The sequence below is a fragment of the Canis lupus genome, chromosome 30, assembly GCF_048164855.1.
Source record: "Canis lupus baileyi chromosome 30, mCanLup2.hap1, whole genome shotgun sequence".
Lineage (NCBI taxonomy): Eukaryota > Metazoa > Chordata > Mammalia > Carnivora > Canidae > Canis > Canis lupus.
In genome coordinates this window covers 31,198,389-31,219,770 of record NC_132867.1, presented here as the reverse complement: position 1 = coordinate 31,219,770, position 21,382 = coordinate 31,198,389, and the positions used below count along the sequence as shown (strand labels likewise).

General features: G+C 44.8%; 1 protein-coding gene across 2 annotated transcripts in view; it reads left to right on the top strand.

Moving 5' to 3' along the window:
* URB1 (URB1 ribosome biogenesis homolog) overlaps positions 1-21,382 on the top strand; it is a 71,245-nt gene that overhangs the window by 11,942 nt on the left and 37,921 nt on the right. For both annotated transcript variants that reach the window (XM_072806753.1, XM_072806754.1), the window contains 12 exons: positions 1,656-1,741; positions 3,359-3,484; positions 5,985-6,109; positions 9,856-10,051; positions 11,513-11,650; positions 13,876-14,049; positions 14,688-14,817; positions 15,428-15,544; positions 16,649-16,761; positions 18,342-18,461; positions 19,913-20,029; positions 20,977-21,115. In XM_072806753.1, the coding sequence (XP_072662854.1) occupies positions 1,656-1,741; positions 3,359-3,484; positions 5,985-6,109; positions 9,856-10,051; positions 11,513-11,650; positions 13,876-14,049; positions 14,688-14,817; positions 15,428-15,544; positions 16,649-16,761; positions 18,342-18,461; positions 19,913-20,029; positions 20,977-21,115 (1,581 nt within the window). The remainder of the gene's footprint in view (positions 1-1,655; positions 1,742-3,358; positions 3,485-5,984; positions 6,110-9,855; positions 10,052-11,512; positions 11,651-13,875; positions 14,050-14,687; positions 14,818-15,427; positions 15,545-16,648; positions 16,762-18,341; positions 18,462-19,912; positions 20,030-20,976; positions 21,116-21,382) is intronic.

The window sequence follows — 21,382 nt, the reverse complement described above, 5'->3', positions numbered from 1 at the left end:
AATGACGTGGTGCCTGTGGCCCCATGTGGTCGGGTGTCCAGCCTGTCTCTCACCTCCCCCAGGGTGGAAGACCTAAGCTCTCTCCAGATGATTGCCAGGCACCATTTAACAACAAGGTGTAGGTGCTGATCACCCTGTATATTAGCTCTGGTCCGTGCGCGTAGCCACCTTGCACTAGGGAAGAAGCACCGTGGAGATAACTTCATTGCGTGCCTTTCCTGCTTGGGGCCAGCTCCTGTGGGAACTGCTGCTGCTGCCAGGGCTAGGAGTTCTGCAGAATTCCCCTGGCTCATCTCAGCTGTCTGACTTTCATTAAAAGACTGTGATTTGGGGTTATTCACCTACACTGCTAACAGACAGGGCTGCACTTCAATTGGTGTTTTGCAAGGCATTTAGGCCAGTATGCATCAGAACTTTAAACACATTCAATCTGGCCTTTCCATGTCTAGTCATTTATCCTAAGGGAAGAATTAAGGATGTGAGTAGAGGTTTTCTTAGGGGATATTTTTTCATATTAGCTGAAAATTGAACTCCTAACTGTCCACCAGCAAGGCATTGATTGTGCAAACTGAGGGCTAATCGTAAGATGGAATGCAGCTATTAAAAATGATGTTGACATATGCTTCCTGACATCAGCCTTTTAAACAGTATGCAATTAGGTATAAACTCAGTGTAAAGCTGTCAAGTACCCCATTTTACTAAAAGATAAATAGAACAGAATATGGATCAGAATATCAGAAGGCTCACAGCTAGTAATCTAGAGGTTAACACTGTTATTTAGTAACAGTGGTATTTTCCAATTTTTCATTTTTGGGGAATGAATTTGCTTTTGTAGAATGTGTGCCCATGGAGCACCTCTGGAGCAGGTGAAATTATAATTGCTCTGATGTTTCTGCCCTGTATCATCAGTACATTAGCAATGGTATGGCATCAAGCTGTGGTGGCTGATTCCTTGGGGATCCAGAAGTTTGAAAAGAAAGCAATCATTCTGAATTCTACCACCAGTCAATAAAATGATGACCATCATTTATTTTAGTTCTTTAAAGATTTTATTTATTCATGAGAGACCCAGAGAGAGAGAGAGAGAGAGGCAGAGACACAGGCAGAGGGAGAAGCAGGCTCCATGCAGGGAGCCTGACGTGGGACTCGATCCTGACGTGGGACTCGATCCTGGGTCTCCAGGATCATGCCTTGGGCCGAAGACAGGTGCTAAACCGCTGAGCCACCCAGGGGTCCTCCTGATGACCATCATTTAAAATGTAACTCTGAGCAATTCTAAGCAAAGAGAGACATTTAGCAAAATCATAATCATACCATACATTCAAACGGTCAATACAGCATTAATTTTTTTCAGAATTTATTTATTTATTTATTTATTTTTTATTTTTTATTTTATTTAAATTAATGTGAGAAAAGGAAAGTGAAATAACAGAACTAATGAACTTTAATGGTTCTGTTATTGTTTTACCTTTAGATACTGATTTCCTATGAAGTAGTTATTCCTACTGTAAACTTGCATAATTAAGAAAGACAAAACCTAAAAAAAAGAAGAAAATGGCATTGTGTGCTGCGCCATTTTAAGAAGTAATGTTCTCTCATCTGTTCTCATGTTCAAAATATTTCTGAGTTTAATGCTGTGAACCTTTTACTTTCAGAATTTATTCCTTGCATCTTTAGCTCAGGCATAAAGGAAGACAGGATTTCTACCATCAATATTTTGTTATCCACGCTGAAAACCAAGGTACGTGCTTATTCAGTGTTCCTGTCATTTGTCTTTTCCAGTGTTTGACAGGACCCTAGAGCTGTAATGGTGTAGGGCACACATTAGGGTTGACTTATAGGTGAAATGGAAAACTTTCTTAAGGCTTCCATATTATCACACCAGGAGTTGCTCACTATTTCACGGGAAGCCTTGGATTAATTGAAAGCTGTAAATTACAGCTGTTTTTCATTTACACACTTAGCAAAACATTATTTTGAATTACCTTACATATTCTGCCTTTTACAAGCATCTGGTAGAAATTTTAGAACTGGCTGAAGGAATTGCTGTCTTTAATACAAAAGCAACTTAAATGATCAGTTAGAAAAACTATCACCCTCCCAGTAGAAAAAGTGAAAACCATGAATTGGTAGTCCCTGTAAAAATAGCTAGTTAGCATAATATTTCAAACTGTGGTTCTCAGCTGGGAGTGATTTTGTGCCCCTCCTCCCCACTGTGGGACATTTGAAAGCACCTGGAAACATTTTTGGTTGTCATGACTGGAGAAGTACAACTGGTACAAGTGGGCAGAGGCCAGGGATGGTGCTCAGCATCCTACATTGCACAAGACAGTCCCTTACAACCATTATTTGGCCCAAAATGTCAATTTGTGCTGGGGTTAAGAAACCCTGACTAAAAGTAATATAAGTCAGGAGATAACAGGTTTTTTTTCACCTATCAAATTAACATGCATCTTTTAAAACAATGATATTCATTGCTAGCAGAGATGCTTTGAATCAGGTACTTTTGTGGAGGAAGTGTTAGAGCGGGTCTGGCAGTATGTGTCAAAGGTCTTAAAGATGTTCCTAGCCTTGGGGGTGTTGGGAGGTTCTCAGAATCACCCAGGAAGCAAATTTGAAACACATACATCTGGGCCACATCCCTAGAGGTTCTGGGAGTGGGTTTATGGGGAGCTGAGAACCAGTGCCCCATTTCTAGCCCTATAATCAGGGATACAGACTCTGTACAGGGATGCTGATGACAGCCAGAGTGGAAACAGCCTAATTGTACACACCATGGGAAAGGTGAAATAAATTATGGTCACTCAGGCTAGAGTGATATCGAGCCCTCCAAAATGAGGTTCTAAAGGAGTTTTTATTTTTATTTTTTTTAATTTTATTTATTTATCCATGAGAGACAGAGAGAGAGGCAGAGAGAGAAGCAGACTCCATGCAGGGAGCCCGATGTGGGACTTGATCCCGAGACTCCAGGATCGCACCTTAGGTGGAAAGCAGGCTCTAAACCGCTGAGCCACCCAGGGATCCCTAAAGGCGTTTTTAATAATGTGGAAAAAGCTCATGCTATATAAGTAGGCAGAAAACTCTAAGTATAATCTCAAAGAGATAAACAAATGGTACGTGTATGTATATATTACGTGTTGCGGGGCAGAGAGCTAAAAGGGAATGTACCATGATGCTAACTGTGCATATCCTAGGATGGTTCGAAGGTTGTTGACTTTTGTTGTTTTTCTCTTCATATTTTTCCTTTTTTCAGTCAAGCTTTTTGCCATAGGCCTTACGTGGTTTTTGTAATGACGAAGTACAAGAAACACTTCTAAAAATCAAATTCCTTGAAATTAATTTGTTCTATTGTTTTTAGGTAGTTCACAATAAAAATATCACGAAAACCCAGAAGGTGCGTTTCTTTACCGGGCAGTTATTGAACCACATAGCAGCTCTCTACAGCTGGAATGGGATTGTTGATGTAAACCTGGAAAATGTTGAGGTACAGTCCTGTTGGCTTTGAATTGACCTTACTGTTAGCGTGTGGTCCTCACCGCTGGAGGCTGAGGAATCCACCTGCCTTTAAAAAAAAGAAAGATCCCCCATTTAATCTGGGTCTCTTGGCTTATGATTATATTAATTCTCTACCTAGATGTAATACGGTCTTTCAAATTTTATTTTTTTAATCTCTGCAGTAATCTGATATTAGACTTTTTTTTTTTTTTTTTTTTGCTCCCATTAAAGAGAAAACTCTTACTCCTTTAGCTGAGTGACATGCTGGTTTCCCTACAGGGCTTGCCCTGTAGACACATGGTGTTGATCCAGGCTCTCTTCCTTCTCTCATTGACCTCTTCTTTTCCATCTTTCTGTTCTTTCCATATGAGCCTTTAGAATTTCAAGGCCAATTGCTTTCACTTCAGGATCCCAAGTGCCTTAGGAAAACCCCAATTTCCTCAACTCCTGACATGTGTGATTTATTTTGTAATAGTCACTCAAGTGTTGAGTTAGACCAGTTGCTCTCCAGTTGACCCAAGGCTGGAGTACCTTTTAATTCTCCTCATTTTGATTTTCCTCAGGGTGTTTCTGAACATGGAGTTGGCCAGAGTAGTGAAGGCTCAGACTTCCTGTGAACTTTATAGTAATTTACCTCTCAAGAGCCCTGTGTTTTACCTCCTTTTATCTTGGTGACTTGCCTCTGTCCTCTTGTTTTCAACATGTTTTGTATGCTTTATTACCAGGAAGCCTTGGGGGCTTAATAAAAACACTCCCAAACGTGGAATTTTATTCAAAAGAGCAAGAGAAATTAAGTCATTCTTAAGCTTGTTTAAAAATACAGGTTTAAACTTGTCCCTCTTAAGAGTATTTTTTTTTCTTTTTTTAATGGTTCTACCTTATAGGTGAGGATGTTCAAATTCAGAGTTAGGTAATGCTCTCATCACTGGTTGCATTCTGGTTTCCAGCCAGAAGCTATCCAGGAGCCCATTAAGAGTTTGGCCTCATTAGAATAAAAAATGCTCCTATCACTCAGGACAGTCTAGGGGATTTTAGAACTCTGTATGGACATTAGTCTCACCCCATCACTCAGGAATGTACAGCGGTTTTGGAAGCCCTCCTCCAGGAACTGGGGGTGCAGACCAAATTCACATTACCCCTGAACTAGGCAGGGGCTAGGGGCGCTGACCCCCATGCAGTCAAAAATCCATATACAGTTTTTGACTTCCTGAAAAACTTAACCTAACTACTAATAACCTACTGTTGATTGGCAGACTTACCCATAACATAAACAGTCGATGAACACGTTTTGTACGTTATGTGTATTATATACCATGCTGTTACAGTGGAGTAAGCTGGAGGAAAATAAATGTTATTAAGGAAATCATAGGAGAAAATACATTTATAGTACTGCACTGTATTTATGGAAAGCAATCCGCATAAGCAGAACTGTGCAGTTCAAACCCATGTTGTTCAAAGGTCAACTGTATTTCTTCTATCATAGTATCAGCACAAAAGCAAAGAGAAGCTTAAAGAAATGATTCTGTAACTGAAGTATATGCTGTAAAGAGAGGCTTTTTTTTTTTTTTTTAAGATTTTATGTATTCATGAGAGGCAGAGACATAGGCAGAGGGAGAAGCAGGCTCCATGCAGGGAGCCCGATGTGGGACTCGATCCCAGGACCCCGGGACCACACCCTGAGCCAAAGGCAGATAGATGCTCAACTGCTGAGCCACCCAGGTGCCTCATAAAGAGAAACTTTAATCATGGGGGCTCTTCACTCGCTAGCCCAGTGGGGACTTCAGCTGTACCATTGGTTTGCTCTGCCAGACACATGGGGCTGCTGTAAAAATTAAATGAAAACTCTTATTGTCAAGTACTTGGAAACAATACAAAATAACATAAAAATGTTGAGTTATCTGTAGTTTCTTGTTCTAGCAACTCCATTCAACTTCAAAAAGAAATATTTTCTTTTTTAACTCAGTTTATTTGAACTAAAAAACAGTTCATCCATTTCCTTCACCACCCTGCCACTCCCGGCAACCACCAGTCTTTCTCTGTGTCCATGAGCTTGTTTGTTGTTGTTTTTTATTTAACTTATTAATTTCTGGGATCCCTGGGTGGCGCAGCGGTTTGGCGCCTGCCTTTGGCCCAGGGCGCGATCCTGGAGACCCGGGATCGAGTCCCACGTCGGGCTCCCGGTGCATGGAGCCTGCTTCTCCCTCTGCCTGTGTCTCTGCCTCTCTCTCTCTCTCTGTAACTATCATAAATAAATAAAAAAATTAAAAAAAAAAAAAACTTATTAATTTCTTTTTCAATTCCATGCATAAGCTGTGGGTTTTTAAAATCTTGATTGGTGTTTCTGTTTGTTTTTTTTTTGAATGATATGAAGAATTCAAGATGTTTTCTAAGAGGTCATCAGGTGCCTGGTATTATCCAGTTTTACTCCACAGCTCTTACCGAGGCTTATAAACTTGAGATTTTCATTGAATTTTTAAAAAACCTTGTAGGCTTCTGCTGAGGATGCAGGGAAAACCATGGTGAGGGAGCTTGTTCACACCTTCCTGATGGATCTGTGCTGTTCACTCAAGCATGGGATTAATTTTTACGATGCATCGCTCGGCACCCTTGGCAGGTAAGATAGCACCCCTGGGAACCCCGAGTGTGCACTCCTCAGTACTCCTCACATACATGACTTGCTGGGGAGACCCGTGGAGTGATGGGATCGTGCTGGATTACAACTAGGATTCTAGACATTACCTAACTCATCTCAGCGATGAACATTTGGTGACCCGGAGAGTGGCTGCCCATTACAGGCCCTCAGGGCAAAGGGCTGGGGGTAGCCCAGTAGGAGATGTCTCACCCAGCGAGGTGCTGCGGGTTTCACTCCAGATGTGGCATTGGCTGGGTCTGAGGGTAAGTTTTACCTCTGCCTCCCCAGAGAGTGTGAGCCCCTTTGCGGGCCTCGATGCTCTCCTGAGGTGGGAGCCACTGTGATCCCAGTTTAACGGATAAGGGAGGTGGGCACAGAGAGGTTGGGTCATTCAGCCCGTAGGTGGCAGAGTTCACACTGAAACCCAGGGAGTCGGGATCCCTGGGTGGCGCAGCGGTTTGGCGCCTGCCTTTGGCCCAGGGCGCGATCCTGGAGATCCGGGATCGAATCCCACGTCAGGCTCCCGGTGCATGGAGCCTGCTTCTCCCTCTGCCTGTGTCTCTGCCTCTCTCTCTCACTGTGTGCCTATCATGAATAAATAAAAATTAAAAAAAAAAAAAAAAAGAAACCCAGGGAGTCTGGTTCTAAGCCCATCCTCGTACCAGGCACAATAGTCCTTCCTCTCCTCAAAGACAGCCGCTAATGAGCTAGGTTTTCACAGTTTGGTTTTTTTGTATTTCATTTTATGTTGCACAGTTACGGTGCCATTTCATCAGTGAGGAAGCAAAGCCCAGACCTGATAGTTTAGATTATGTTCTTTCATTTATTTATTTTTTCCCCATTTATTTATATATATAATTTAAGCTTGTGTATTTATTTTAAATTTAATTAATAAAAATCTTTTTAAAAAGGTTTTATTTATTTGAGAGAGAGGGTAAGCATGTGTGGAAAGTGGGTGGGGAGGAGCAGAGGGAGAGGGAGACGCAGACTCTCAACATGCGGAGCTTGATCTCCAGCCTGAGATCATGAGCTGAAGGCAGGCACTTAACTGACTGAGCTACCCAGGTGCCCCAGAATTATGTTCTCTTAGACCTTCTGTTTTAGTCTAGCTGTAATACATATCCGTGTTACTAGTTTTTAAATAACCAAAATAGCATACTGTTGGATTTATTAACCTGCTTTTTTCCCTCTCGATTGTAAAAATATTAGGAATATTTTCTGGTCATCATGAATACCTTTAATTAATTAATTAATTAATTTTTTTATTTACCTCTGTGGCATTTTATTTTTATAAAGATACAGGTGGTTTGATTTAGTTTCACCCACCCAGGCAGATGACTGATTCCTTCAGAATGAGATAACACGGTGGATATTTTTTTCCTGCTTGTGACTTGTTTTGATTCTGAGGTCATTGTGAATTAACTTGCCCCACCTCATTTCTTTTTCTTTTAACTTTTTTTCATGATAGTGTAGCTTTTCCCTCATCAGCAAAAAAATCAGGTCACTTGCTTGTTAAAGATAACAGCAGATTTTTATAATCAAATATACGTATTATATAGCATATATTAACATTAACATATGCTTTGTATAATAACGTGTAATATATAAGATTTGTAGTATATAACATGCCTAAAACACATGTGTTTTCCTCTGTAAGACCCATAAAATAGATCATCATTTGATGAACATATTTGAATTAACTTGTAGGTATGGTTTTGTTCAAATAAGCTGTGGCTTATATCAGTTTTTTGAAGCCGGGGCAAATGCAGATGTTTGCACTTAGAAGAGGAAGGGAATTTTGTTTGTGGGGATATTGATGTAAAACTTAGAGAAAATTAAAATGTATTGTCTGGCAGTAGTTGTAAGGCTCTTGCAGCTCCATTCAGGGCTCGCGTCACCACATCGGAGAGGCCTTCCCTGGCAACCCTTTTCTGAAATAGCCCATCTTCTGTCACTGCCCTTATGCCTGGCTCTTGCTTTTGACCATGACTTAGTACCACCATGAACGTTTGTTTATTTACTTGTTCGTTACCTGATAGACAAGAATTGATGAGAACGTAGGCTGGTCTTTTTGGGATCCCCGGGGTCTAGGACAGTGCCTGGCACATCATGAATGTTTGAAAGCGAGGCATTACAGCGTAGGCCGGGGTTGGTAAACTTCTCTAAGGGAAAGGTAATATTTTAGGCTTGGTGTGCCATACAGTCTGTATTGTGACCACTCAACTCTACCATTGTCGTAGTGGAGCAGCCATGGACATAATGGGTGTAACTGTTCCAATAAAGCTTTATTTACAAAGACAGATGGTGGGCTGTAGTTTGTCAACCCCTGATGTGAAAGTTAAGAGAACAGAATTTGGAGTCAGCTGTGAGACCTCGACAAATACTTGCTTCTCTCTGCCTCTGTTGCCACATCTGTAAAATGGAATCAAAATTAGTATCCACCTTAGAGAAAAGTAGCGTGTGGAAATTGCCTGGAGCAGTGGCTGGCACGTGTTGCACACTGTAAATATAAATGTCATCTATTTTATTACAATACTGCTTGAAATAACGTGGATGTGTCGTATTTTTAGCGTACTATGTAGATTCAGCATTGTGTTCATTTGATAGCACAAACTTTTGCTCGTGAAATTTTCATATTAAGAATGTAAGCTTTTTAGACTTATAGAGCATAGGTTTCTGATCAAATTACCCTCTAATGCAGTTTTTGAAAAATTATTATATGTAAAACTGCATATTGCATCTTAGTTTTAGTCAGTTTTATAAGGGGATATGGAACCGTGAGGATCCTAGAAGCTGTCAACGTGCATGCTAGTGGTAAATTCTGAGATTTTCTGGAATTATGACTTCCCAGGGACAGGCAGAAATGAAAAATCATCCTTCCTTAGAAGGATCTGGGGGTAAACATAGAGTCCTGTGGGTTTGCCTCTGTAGATCCTGGGCTAGTTGCTTACTTTCTGCAAGTTTTAATGTCCACAGGTTTTCTTGATTATTATTTTTATGATCTTATACTTTTGAAAACTGCCCACTTTGGGACAAGTTTTCAATATTTTCATACAGTAGATTATTTTCCCCTAGATGAGCTGCTTGTGGCTGCTAAGTGAAAGCACAGGAATTAGAAATAAGTTAGAAACAGAGGAGGTGGAAAACCCGTGGAGACTGTGCCATTTTGTCGCATTTCAGAAATTTGTGGCACTGGACCACAAGGCAGTTTTGCGAGCACCTTCGTTAAAAATCTTTTCAAAAGAAAAACATATCCTCTCTTTTATACTTAATGCTCAACATGCATATTTCTTTACACATGTGCTTTTTCATGTGCATTTAGAGGAAAGAGGTCAGGAAAATCTCACAGTGAAATTCTGGGAGTGGATTCCTTCCTCCCGGCGGGTTTGGTCCTTTCTTTATAGTAGCCTTGACTTCTGGGCAGACTGGCAGGTGGATGGGGTGGAGACAGAGAGTAGGTTTCTTCCTCTGCATAAAAATCAAATGGAACTCAAGGGAGGCAAAGAGAAATGGGAGAACAGGACAAAGTGGAGACTTTCAGCCACTCAGAAATACAGGGGGAAATTGAAGCCCTTTGTTGGAGAGCTGGAACCCCACAGGCCATGGGAACACCCCACTTTGTGTCATGAGGGAGATTCAGAGGTGCAGTTTGCCAGCCCCTTGTGTTGTAACTGTGTTCACGGTGTGTTGTGAAAATGCTGCAGACCCTTCTCTCCTCTCTCTGGCAGAGGTGGGAACCTGACCCTCTTGCACTTCCTGTTGGGTTTGAAAACCGCCGCTGACGACGAGCTGGTGGGTGAGCTTGTGGTGAACATCCTCAAAGTGTGCCCGGACTTACTGAACAAATACTTCAAGGAAGTCACATTTTCCTTTCTCCCAAGAGTGAAGTCCACTTGGTCAAATAACATCAAACTACTGAACAAGGTAACAAACCTGGGCATTCCGGAGTGTGTCAGGTGGTGGGCAGAGTGTCAGGAGCAGAGACATGGTGCCTAGGGAGAGAGACAGTGACGTGCCCGTGAACGTCAGGATGGAGAACCTTTCAGGCATTCTTCGAGGGTGCTTTAGAATGTGTCAGGCTGGCATCTGGTCCTCTGAAGACATTCAGCTTTTCATTGAGCTGAATTTTGAGGTGGATGCCTTTCGAGTCTGTTAAGCCAAATTCATCGCCTTCATCCAGATTTTGCTTGGAGTGAGATCTTAATGAATTTTAGCACATTTAGGCTGGAATTAGTGAAATGTCTGAAATGTAGGATCGTTTTAAAGACTACTGTTTTAAGTACTTAGAACAGCTTGAAGTAAGCTATGAAATAATCTAAGTGACTATGCATTAATATCTTTTTTTTTTAAAGATCTATTTATTTGAGAGAAAGAGCACGCAGATGAGCAGGGGGAGGGGTAGAGGGAGAGAGAAAAATCTCAAGCCGACTACCCGCTGAGCATGGAGCCAGGCGTGGGACTTGATCCCACAAGCCAAAACCAAGAGTCGGCTGTTTAACTGACTAAGCCACTCAGGCACCACTGTTAACATCTTCTAATCACAGGCAACAGCCTTCCTTCATCCCACAATGGAGGTACCAATTGTACATTCTTTGGCCGTACTGCCTGGCTCAGTCATGCTCTCTCTGATCTGTGGCCTGCCTAAGGTGAAATATCTAGGATTGTTTTCTTGTGCCTCGATCTGAGCATGGGATTATCTGTAAAACAAGCTTTCATTCAAATATTCTCTCATTTTTCCTGGGTGTGTGTGTATGCAGTACCCATGTATATCTTGGGACAATAAGGAGGCATCTTGCCTCCTCATTTGGGGGAAGGTAGTCCTGTGGCCATCACCCCCCTTGGGAGCTGCTCTGCCCAGGGAAGGGTAGGGGGCAAATGCATGACCTTTGCAGGCCTGGGTGCAAGTCCTTGCTTCACTGATTTCTAGCTCTGTGCCCCTGGGGAAATTACTTAACCTCGTTGAGGTCCAATTTTGTCATCCATGAATGTTTTTTTATTTTAATATAAAATATCCCTACCCCAAAGTGTAGTCATGAAGTATTCAAAAGATGACATAATTCGTCAGGTGCCCGTCAAGTGCAGTAACTTGAGAGTAATACGTTTGTTAATTCTAGCAGTGACTTATTTGCCATCAGAAGTTTTAAGGGGCTCCCCAGGCTGCAAGCTGAGCTCTGCTTTGCAGGTCACTGCCCTGGTAACAGTCTCGTGATCTGACTTTTCTCTAACAAGTAGATTCAGAGGTTAATCTCCTGGACCCTGTTCGTGGCAAGCCTTGGACCTTTATCACTTATAATCATTTTGTTGGAATGGCTTCACTGTGGGGTGCCTACAGTGAGGCTCAAGCTTGAAACGTAACCAGCTCATGCTCTTTTCTCTTTTTCGTAGATCTATGAGGCCCAGCCGGACATTTCCCGGGCTTTTCAGACCAGAGAGTTCATCCCCTTGCCTCGGCTCCTGGCAATGGTGATGGTGACCACCGCACCTCTGGTGTGCAATAAGATCATGTTCACCCAAGCATTAAATGTAAGTTGTTGCCTTTCTTCTAGAACTTTCTCAGTTCACCACATTGGCCTTTTTGGGGATCGTTCTGAGAATGCCTGCTTGGATTTATTGGATGGTGTTTTGTCAATGAGCCTCAGGCTTTCCCGTGTGTCCACTCACCTGGGCAAGGGACCTGGAGCCCGAGGAGCATTCCTGCCAGGGGATGCAGCTGCTGATGTTACTGCTCCAGCACAGAGCAGGACCACAGACCCCTGCATGGCTCTCTGCACTGGCCAGAGGATGGGAGTCTATTGGATTTAGGAAGGGCAGTGTGCTCAGCTGCAGTGCAGTGTCATGTATGGAAGTATCAGTTGAGGATTTGTGGATGGAGTAGGACTACAATTTAGCAAATCTTGTCTTTTGTGGTTTAAGTGAATAGTGGAGAACATTTACTTTGAGGATCAGCTGTTTCAGGTTTTTTGAGAGGAGATGTTCATGGAAAAAAAAGTGACACATTTGCAGAAAAATTAAATTTCGTTGTTATGAAGGTCCCCAAGTCCTTCCAAAAGCTGTGTTTTGAGGGACACGTGCATAGTACCGAGGCTTTAAGTGAATGGCTGTGGACCCTGCCAGGCCCTCCTAAACCCAGGTGGCCTTGAGCCTTAGCCGGGAGAGGCTGGGTTGTGGATACAGCAGGACTGGGATCTGCCGTGGTGAGTGGCATGGGCATGAGGTGGCCCCAGCGATGATGGGGCAGTCAGTGCAGAGTGGCGAGGACTTCTTTGGTTGTGCAGTGGGGCTCCGCATCTCTGGTACCTGTCCAGGTTCTGTGCCAAGAGTGGGCAGTGGGCAAGGAGCAGGGGGGAAGCCGGTGTGGGGCTGCTCAGAAAGGCCATTTGTTCAGGTTGCCAAATCACAATAACCAAAATTAGGACCCAGCTCACTTGCTCATTAGTCTGATGAGAGGCACAGACTGTTTTATCCCAAGGGGCTTTCGAGGAAACAGAACTGAAAGGCCTATGTCGGAGCTGCCGTTTGTGGGTGGAAGACCATGTACACAGCGGCTGTGTTGGTGCCCCCAGGGAGTGGTCCTGGCAGGTGGTCTGGGATGGAAAGCCACCCCTTCCCTCTCCCAGTGTCGTTTCAGGACAGGGGGTAGTGCCCTTGATGGGAGAGGATGTCCCCTGGGTGGGCCTCGTCCTGAGTGGGCCCTTCCTGACTGTGACAGTGAGACCGGCGACTCGGGAGTGTGTCTGGGGGTGGCTGCTAAGGCTGTGGACTCTCTGTGCACACATGTGTATGTTTTACGTTTTTCTTTTCTTTACAGTGTCATCTGAAAGTTTTTACTAGTCTAATTTCTGATTTTAGAATCACAAAAGAGCCCATTTTAGAAACTGGAAATGAGGTGTTGGGAGGCAATGTGTGCCCACGAACACTTGTTCGGGCCCTGCCTTTGAAACGATTATGGAGAGGGAGTCACTGCTGGCTTAGGGCATTTCATGTAGCGCTACTTTCATGTCCAGCATCCGTACGAAATGAACCCCTAGCTAATTGGAATGCTAGGAAAATGTGGTGTCATGCTTGCTAAACTGGAAGCCCATCTGAAAGCCACTCTGTGTGTGCCTGCCTGCCTGCCAGTCTTCATGGCCCATCGGTGAGCCCGGGGCTGCACCATACCTTGAATGCACCTGGGCCCGATGGACTTGGTGAGGGCTAGGCCTGAGCCCGGGTCTCCCAGGATGTACCCTCATTTTGGTCATAACTCAGGTTCTTGAGCTGTTTATTCCCTCTCTGCAGCGAGTGGGGATTTGGAACACTCTCCTGGCTGTCATTCTGAACCCAGGTAGAGTTTGGTTGTTGGAGGCCTATATTGAGGGGCTGCACGCTTACCAAGCTTGGAGGTGGTTTTTCATACTCAGTGCGTGGTGCCTTTTTTTGTCACCTGTGCACTCAACGACATTACATGCTTTTCCAGGGTTGGGTTCTGGTGAGATCGTGGCTGTTCTTGATGGGGATAATCCATAGGAGCTCAGTGGCTGTCAGAGAAAGACTGACTAAACACAGACAATGAAACAATTAAAAATAACTATTAGACTCTTCTTTGTATCGCCACTGCTGAGGTCAGCTCTGCAGGAGGTCAAGAGGTTAGGGTCCCCAGGCTGCTGCTTCCCCCAAGAGAGGCAGGAGCCAGCCAGACCCAGGACTTGGGAGGTCTGTGTCCACCCGTGCAGCCTACAGACTGTGGATTTACCTCTTTTTCTTTCCAGTTGGACAGCAAGTCAGTGAAACACACAGCTTTATCCCTTATTTCTGTCATTTTGAAAAGAGCATTGAAAACTATTGACCACTGCCTGAATAAAGAGATGTGGCAAGGATCAGGCGTGTACACGGCCACAGTGATGGGAGAGTTTGTGCAGCTCTTCAGAGAAGCTCTGAGCAAGGTAGGCATGGAAACCCGCTTTGGCCATTCCAGATGAGGTTCTGGGGCATTCCTCCCAGCTGTCACAGGCCAGCACACCGAGGCGAGAGGCAGTCCCAGGACAGGCTGGGTGCGGAATGAAGTGCTGTGGAGGGGTTGGGATGCTCCATGGGACCTCAGTCCCTTCGGGAGCTCTTCGTTTCTCCCTCCCCAGTCACCGCATCCACACTGTAGGGGGGCCAGAGTGAGGGTCCCTCCTGCACCCTCTTCCCTGTGGCCCCTTCTGGTAAGTAGCGAAGGGCAATCATCGTAGATGGGGTCATGCTGGGCAAGACCTCCAGCCACTCAGGGGTCAGCTTTCTTTATTCCCAGTGTCTTGCTCAGGTGAATGAGTCATCAGGCAATTTGTTGTAATTTTCAGGGCTTGTTTTGTCACCAAGTCCATGGTGTCTGCAATTGTGAGAATCAGCACAGAGCAGAAGTGGCGGGGGGGGGGGGGGGGGGGGGGGGGCATGGGCCTCTTGTCTCTCCACATCCCGTGTCTTACACACCTGCGTGTGCTCATTATCTTCTCTTCGTTGTTGCTTGTCCTTTGTAGGTTCATTTCATTTGTTTCTCTCCCTTGTTTAGTGTGACTGGGGTTTCTGTTTTCCCTTTTAGATTTTGCCAGACCTCAACACCATTGTGTGGGTCTGGCAGTCTCTTCGAAAGCAGGACACAAAACAGGATGATGAGAAAGGAAAGAAGAGGGACCACTGGACTCCTGCCACCTGTGCGGCTCCCGAACGAGGTGAGGGCTGCGCGGGGCTCTGTTGTGTGTGGACAGAGGGGGCAAAGGCAGCTGGGGACACCTCCTGTCTAGAGGGGCTTTCAGAGTATCTGTTGGAAATGTGTGCAGGCTTTATGCAAGTACTATGACCCCTCTAAAGACTTGAATGATGGGTACCATGTGCTCTGGACTTTCCATGGCCCTCTCTTTTGCTGTGTGGGTAGAGGTGGGGTAACCAGTCCCCCCAGTAATGAGATACATTGACTCAGACCTTGCTGTTGGCCTGCCAGGCAGTGGGCCTTGTACCTTCTGTCTGGGTGCTACTTAATCCATATGGTGGTCCTGCGAGGGTGGGCAGTGCTATGTCCTCATTGTTCAGATGAGGATGCTCAAGTAGACAGGGTAACTTTAACATGTCTCAGGTCACAGCAACAAATGGGGATTTAAACCCAATCCATTTGGACAGTCTTGACCTTTACCACGTTGATGTCATAGGGATCTATCTGTAGCCTCTGTGTTCAGCGTGTTGCTGACTGCAGTGGGTCACAGACGGCTTGGCTGCTTCCTGACTGCTGATTAAAGGCAAAGAATGAGTGTGCTTTCTAATTTAAGGTGTTTTATCTTGGTTCAGATGATGCTGAAACCATTCTTCTGAAAGCCGTTCTGCTCCAGGTCATATGCCTATACCAAAAGGTGGTCCCACACGTGGTCACGCAGTACAACTTTGACTTCAGCAAGCTCCTGAAAGGTGCGTCTCAGGAGCCTGCAGGTGGCCCTCTGCTGTTTCTGCCAGCAGGGATGAAAGAGCCCCTGGAGCTGGGGGCCGGGAGGGCTGGCGGGCCATTTCACCGGCATGCGTGATCCATCGGCCTGGTTATTAGCATTTGGACTCATAGTTTTTTAAATAGCCAGGCTTTTTAAAGTAAAGATCAGGGAACCCTTAGCAGCCGCAGACAGAGAAGGAGAAGCCAGGCAGCCCGAGTTGTCTCCTGGGGATGAGTGACAGATCATGTGACATGAAAGCCTCTTTTCAGAGGCGCAGGGATGCAGAAGTTAGAGCCACTTCGAAGGGATGTCCCATTCATGCAGATACTTCTGACAAAGTTTACTCATATTTTACCCAGTGAGACAGGTTCAAACCATATCTTGTAAAGGTAACGTTATGCCTGTCTGGTCACGTTTCCTTGATGGAAACTTTGTCTAATAAAATCTGCTTTATAAATGGGCCTACAGAAGAAAACTTGCAGAAATGCCATTCCTGGGATTTATATAAGCTATTGGAATAACCCTAATGAAAACCTATAATTAATTTTTTAATTGTTGGAAGGTGAAAGGTCCTCTTTGCTGTAAGAATACAAAATTTACCAGAATGTGGCCATTTAACATTTAATACCATGTTGTTCTCAAGCAAAGAGAAATCCAGAACTCAGGCCAGAGGATGAGGACCTAGTCCTGGGCTCCGGTGGCCACAGTGTACTCACGAAATGTCTGCATGTATGGGGAGTAAGGCTAATGCCTCCCACCCGGGATAACATCAGTGAGAGACCACACCCAGGGGGGCAGCATGAGGTGCCCCAGGCTTCAGGCTGTAGGGAGAGGTCAGTGTGGGCCAGGGGGCTGCTTTGGGCGGGTACAGTTGGGGCTTTTTACTGAAGATTTGGACAGACCACAGGGTGGGAGGATGTGTCAGGTGAGTTGTGTCTAGGCAGAAGAATGGGCCCAGGATAGGGTGGGACAGAGCCCCATATTCCCCCTTCTTCTGCAAATGGAGGTCCCCTCGGCCAGGGGCTGCAGTTGCTGGGCACCTTCGTCCACCTGACTTCTGTCTCTTTCCCTCTTTTCCTGCCCACAGGCGTCATCTCAGAGCAGGGCCTCCGCGAGGAGGTGCCTCCCATTCTGCAGCACCACATTCTCAAGGTGGCCCTGGAGCTGCCCGCCAGCAAGTTTTTGTGGTTAAAAGCACAGGTAGGAAGCAAAGAGCTCTCCCGCGTTCTGGTAACTCACTCTTGGGCATGTTGGTTTTTTGGCCTGGAAATTTGTAAGTGGATCAGAACCTGATAGTTACAGAGAAGACATTTGCAGTTCCCCTTTCAGATGCTTCTAGGGCCGAGGCCAGGGCCTGAGTCATGAACCAGGAGGGCTGTGAGTCTCTGCTTTTGCAAAATAAGATGTTTTCATGTGTCCTTAACTGAAACAATATTATTGCTGGATGCTGGGAGTTTTGGGTTGTTTCTTTTTTTTATCTCGACAATTTTACATCTTGCTTGTCATTTTAAAACGTTTCTGGAAATAAAATACGTTCTTTTTCCTTTGTCCTTTATTCTAGAAGAACTTAAGACAGAGATCAGAGTAGATACCAAGCCGGAGAGGATACTGGCTGGTGGAAAAATCTGTAAAACTTGCTGGCATTTTTTTTCTGCCTTTAATAGCGTCTTCTAGAACATTCTGGAGAATATGATGTTGAATCAAAGGGAACTCCAGATGCAGCATATCCTCACTTGTGTACTTAAGCATGGGATGCCGTGTCACTTCTATTCAAAGAAAAAGTGACCAGGCAAAATTAAGCATTGTCAAAGTGTTTCTCAGTAGCTCAGATGACAGTTTTTTTAGTGACTTGGATCTTATTTAAAATCTTACAGAACCAATCGTGTGGAAACGTTTGTGGGCGTTTTCACATGTCGTATTTCCAGAAAGGCATGCCAATGCAGTGGGGTTGGGGGGGGTGTTGCTGGATCCTCACCTGCATCACAATTAAGGATTGACGTGGGTGCTCCATGCATCTGCACCTTTACTGCTACTTACTGATGAGGCAGCCGGGGCACAGAGTGGTTAGGGCACATGTGCAAGGTGCCAGCCCTAGCTGGATGATCCAGAATTGGCCACAGACAGTGTGGCCACAGCCTTGCTCTCAACCTCCTCATCCCACCGTGAGGTCACTGCTGACTCCAGAGCGATGACCAGCCAGGGGCATCATTGAGTTTTTCACCCCAGGTGAATAGGGCCAGTGGGATCCTGATGACTGAAAAAGTGAACAGAGGGAGAGGCCTCTTTGCAAGAACCAGTATTCAAATATTAATTTATATTCTGTGCCCCACCTTCTGCTTTAACGTAAAGTCTGCTGGGCTTCATGAACACCAGCTCTTCTTACGTTTAGGGTCATCGTCATTGCCAGGGGCTGCAGGGACACTCCAGCCAAACACAGCCTTATTGGCATTTGGACCTACGATCTGGAGCTCCATGTACTTCTCTGAGATGTGCGTTTGAAACTCAGAGGCCTTTGTGAGAGGCTTAATTACTCATAAGGGGTCGATTCTATCAGGACCAACATCTTGCTGAAATGCAGCCAGCTTAGTTCCCCAACTGCTGTTCGGGGTTTGGTTGAGATTCCGAAGCTCCTCATGTCTAAAATCCCAGCAGTCTTGCCAGGTCACAGGTAAAATGAGAGGAGATAAGAGGCCTGGAAGCATACTGGGTGTGCGGTACCTGTTTGCTCAGCATATAGTGGCCTCTATAATGTTTATAACGTGCTGCTCTTCAAATTCCAGGAAGGCCCAGATGCAGAAATTATTGGAGGAGAACGATCTGTATTTTACTTACTAATGAAAATGTTTGTGACCAGTAACCATCTTCAGCTCAAGTCATCGACCAAGCTGCTGATCATAAAGGTGAGCATTTTCTGCTGGTTCCTGATTCAGAGAAGCATTTTTACTCTTTGTTATAGTAGGTGCTTAGTAAACAGTTGTTAAGAATTAAAGGTGTTAAAAAAAAAAAAGAATTAAAGGTGTATCAAGACTTCTGTAAACCTAAAAGTAGGAGGTTTTATGGCAGCTTTAATTTGTGACATCTAAACTCAGCCACATTCCTGAGAGGCAGCACAGTGAAGTGAAAACATGGGCTTTGAGGTCCTGTTTCCAGATTTGAGTCCTGGTTCTACTCTTCCTGGGTGGCATGGGGCAAATTACTCAAGCTCTCTGAACTTGATTTTCCCATGGTGAATGGGAATGATAAACCGAAAGGATTGCAGAGGAGAGTACTTGTGATCACATAGTAGGTCACTCCTCGTACATTGTAGGCTCAATAAATGTATTTCCGGCCCTTCAGGGAACTGTTTGCATAGACCATCCCTCTTCCCATGTGTCCAGACTCAGCCTTCTCTGGACCTCAGCCTTCCTGACCTCCTCCATCACCCACAGTAAGGGGTCAAAGTCAGTGGCGGAGAAGGGGAGTTGTACCATGAACCTCTCTTTCTTACACTCGGTACTTAGTTGATGTAGCCAGAGGAAATCTAATTCCTCATTTCTGTCGCACAGCAAATGTCTCAGGGGTGCTACAGAATTCACGTGCATTGTTTTTAGGGTGCAGAGATTTTACCTTTCTTTGAGGGGCTAATAATCTTGCTACCCTACAGCCTTCTTGCCTGAACTGTTTGACGAATGTGAACATCTGGGTCTTGATCTCAACAAGTTGCCGTTTCCCTATAGGCCTGTACTTGACCCTGGCCTAATTTCATGATCGCTGACTGCACGTGGGTGGTGTTGGCACAGCTGGGTCTCCTTTTGGTGCACTCTGCCGCAGGGCTCATGCAGTGGGGCTGCTCAGACTCTGAGTCCATGGCATCAGGCCATTTGGGGACGTCATTTAATCACTGTGGTCCAAGGTCCTGTCTGTTAACACATTCTTTTCTCTTTGGAATGCTGGTCCTGGGTTTGAGGCTTGAGGGGCCGCACGGACGTGACGTGACATGACAGTGGTGTGTCATCTTGGAGAATTTCACGCAAGCTGACTGCTGGTTGCTGTGAGGGGCCGAGTCATACATGTTTACCTGGGGTCTTTGTAAAAATCCAGATATAAAAACCAGACTCCTGAGTAGCAGCTGGGTTTTTTTCTTTTTTTTTCCTCTTTATCATTTAGGAGTTGAAAGAAAGGAATAGGAAGCAGCAAAGCCAGGGGTCATGTGATCTTTGGTGGAGCACAGAATGATCACTTTTCCTTGTTTCCGTCAACCTTGGGAGTGTTGTTTTGAAAGAGTGGCTTTTGGAGTAGAACTGCAGATGAGGCTCTGACCCCACCCTACCCCTGCCCCCCACCCCCCACCCCCGGGTCTGCTTCCTGACAGATTCTACGGGACACGGGTGTGTTCGAGCACACATGGAAGGAGCTGGAGCTGTGGCTGGAGCATTTAGATGACACTGTGGAAGAGAAACAAGAAACTGTGATTCAGTTTTTGGAACGCGTAAGCACGTATTTTCAGCATAAAGAAGCATATTCCTAAATATGCCAAGTGGCCTTCAGTTAAATGAAGACATTTTTGAAGCACCAGTGCCAAAAGCCCACTGTTCTGATTTACTTTCTAATTCCTGCTGAGATGTCAGAATCTATTTAGTTTGAGAATCTGTAAAATGGGAATATATTACCGTTGACTAATTTCCTTTTGGGGATTTGTTTTTGCATAAAGAAGATAGTGATATGCTTAGAGCAATATTAAAAGCAATGGTTTATACTAAAAGGAAATTTTTTTTTTTTTTAAATTCTGTAAGGGACACCTGGGTGGCTCAGTCAGATAAGCGTCTGCCTTCAGTTCAGGTCACAATCTTGGAGTCCCTAGCTCGAGCCCTGCATCAGGCTCCTTGCTCAGTGGGGAGTCTGCTTCTCCCTCTCCCTCTGCTCCTCCCCCCACCTCCTGCTCATACTAGGTCTCTCAAATCAATCAATAAGATCTTCAAATAGATAAATACATATATTCTGTAACAAAAAGTTAAAAAAAAACTTTGTAGAAGAATTATTGTTCTTACTGAGGACTGCTAACATTTTAGCTCTTCCCTTTTTACTTTTTTTTAAAGATTTATTTATTTAATTGAGAGAGAGCATGTGTGCATGCGTGTGCGTCTGTGTCTCTGTGTGTGTGTGTGTATGTGTAGAGATGGGGGAGAGAGGTAGAAAAAATCTGAAGCACACTCCACGCTGAGTGCAGAGCCCAACACAGGACTTAATCTCAGGACTCTGAGACCATGACCTGAGTTGAAACCAAAGGCAGATGTTTAACTGACTATGCCATCCAGGTGCCGCAGCTCTTCCCCTAATGTTACCAGTGACATTTTTGGGCATATTTTCATTTCATTTGTGACCATCAAAATGCTTTCTGCTCTGTTTTACTGACGTTATGACCATCTAAATGCCCAGGTTTTACTGACGTTGGTGGCGAATCCCTATTTATACACAGACAAAGCATCTGACTTTGTCCAGGAAGCCAGCACACTGCAGGCCACTGGGACGAAGCAGGATGCTGATGATGTCAGCATTCCCATCTCTCACATTGACGGTAGGTGTCACTGCCTCTTTGTGCTCCTCGGGCTCCTGAGGATGGAGCCAGTGGTGTATCAGTGATGAAAATGAGAAAAATGAACATTGAAAATGAGAATTAATGTCTTACGCAGAGTTCAGACGTCTGTTCCTTTTAGTCAAAAGATCAGCCTACTCTGGAAGTGAAAATTGCCTTACTTGCTCATGATAACAGGGAGTATGTACAGAATCTATGTGCTGAGCTATTTTTATTTGTGCAGTGTTTCTTCTGTGCCAGGTGCTGATG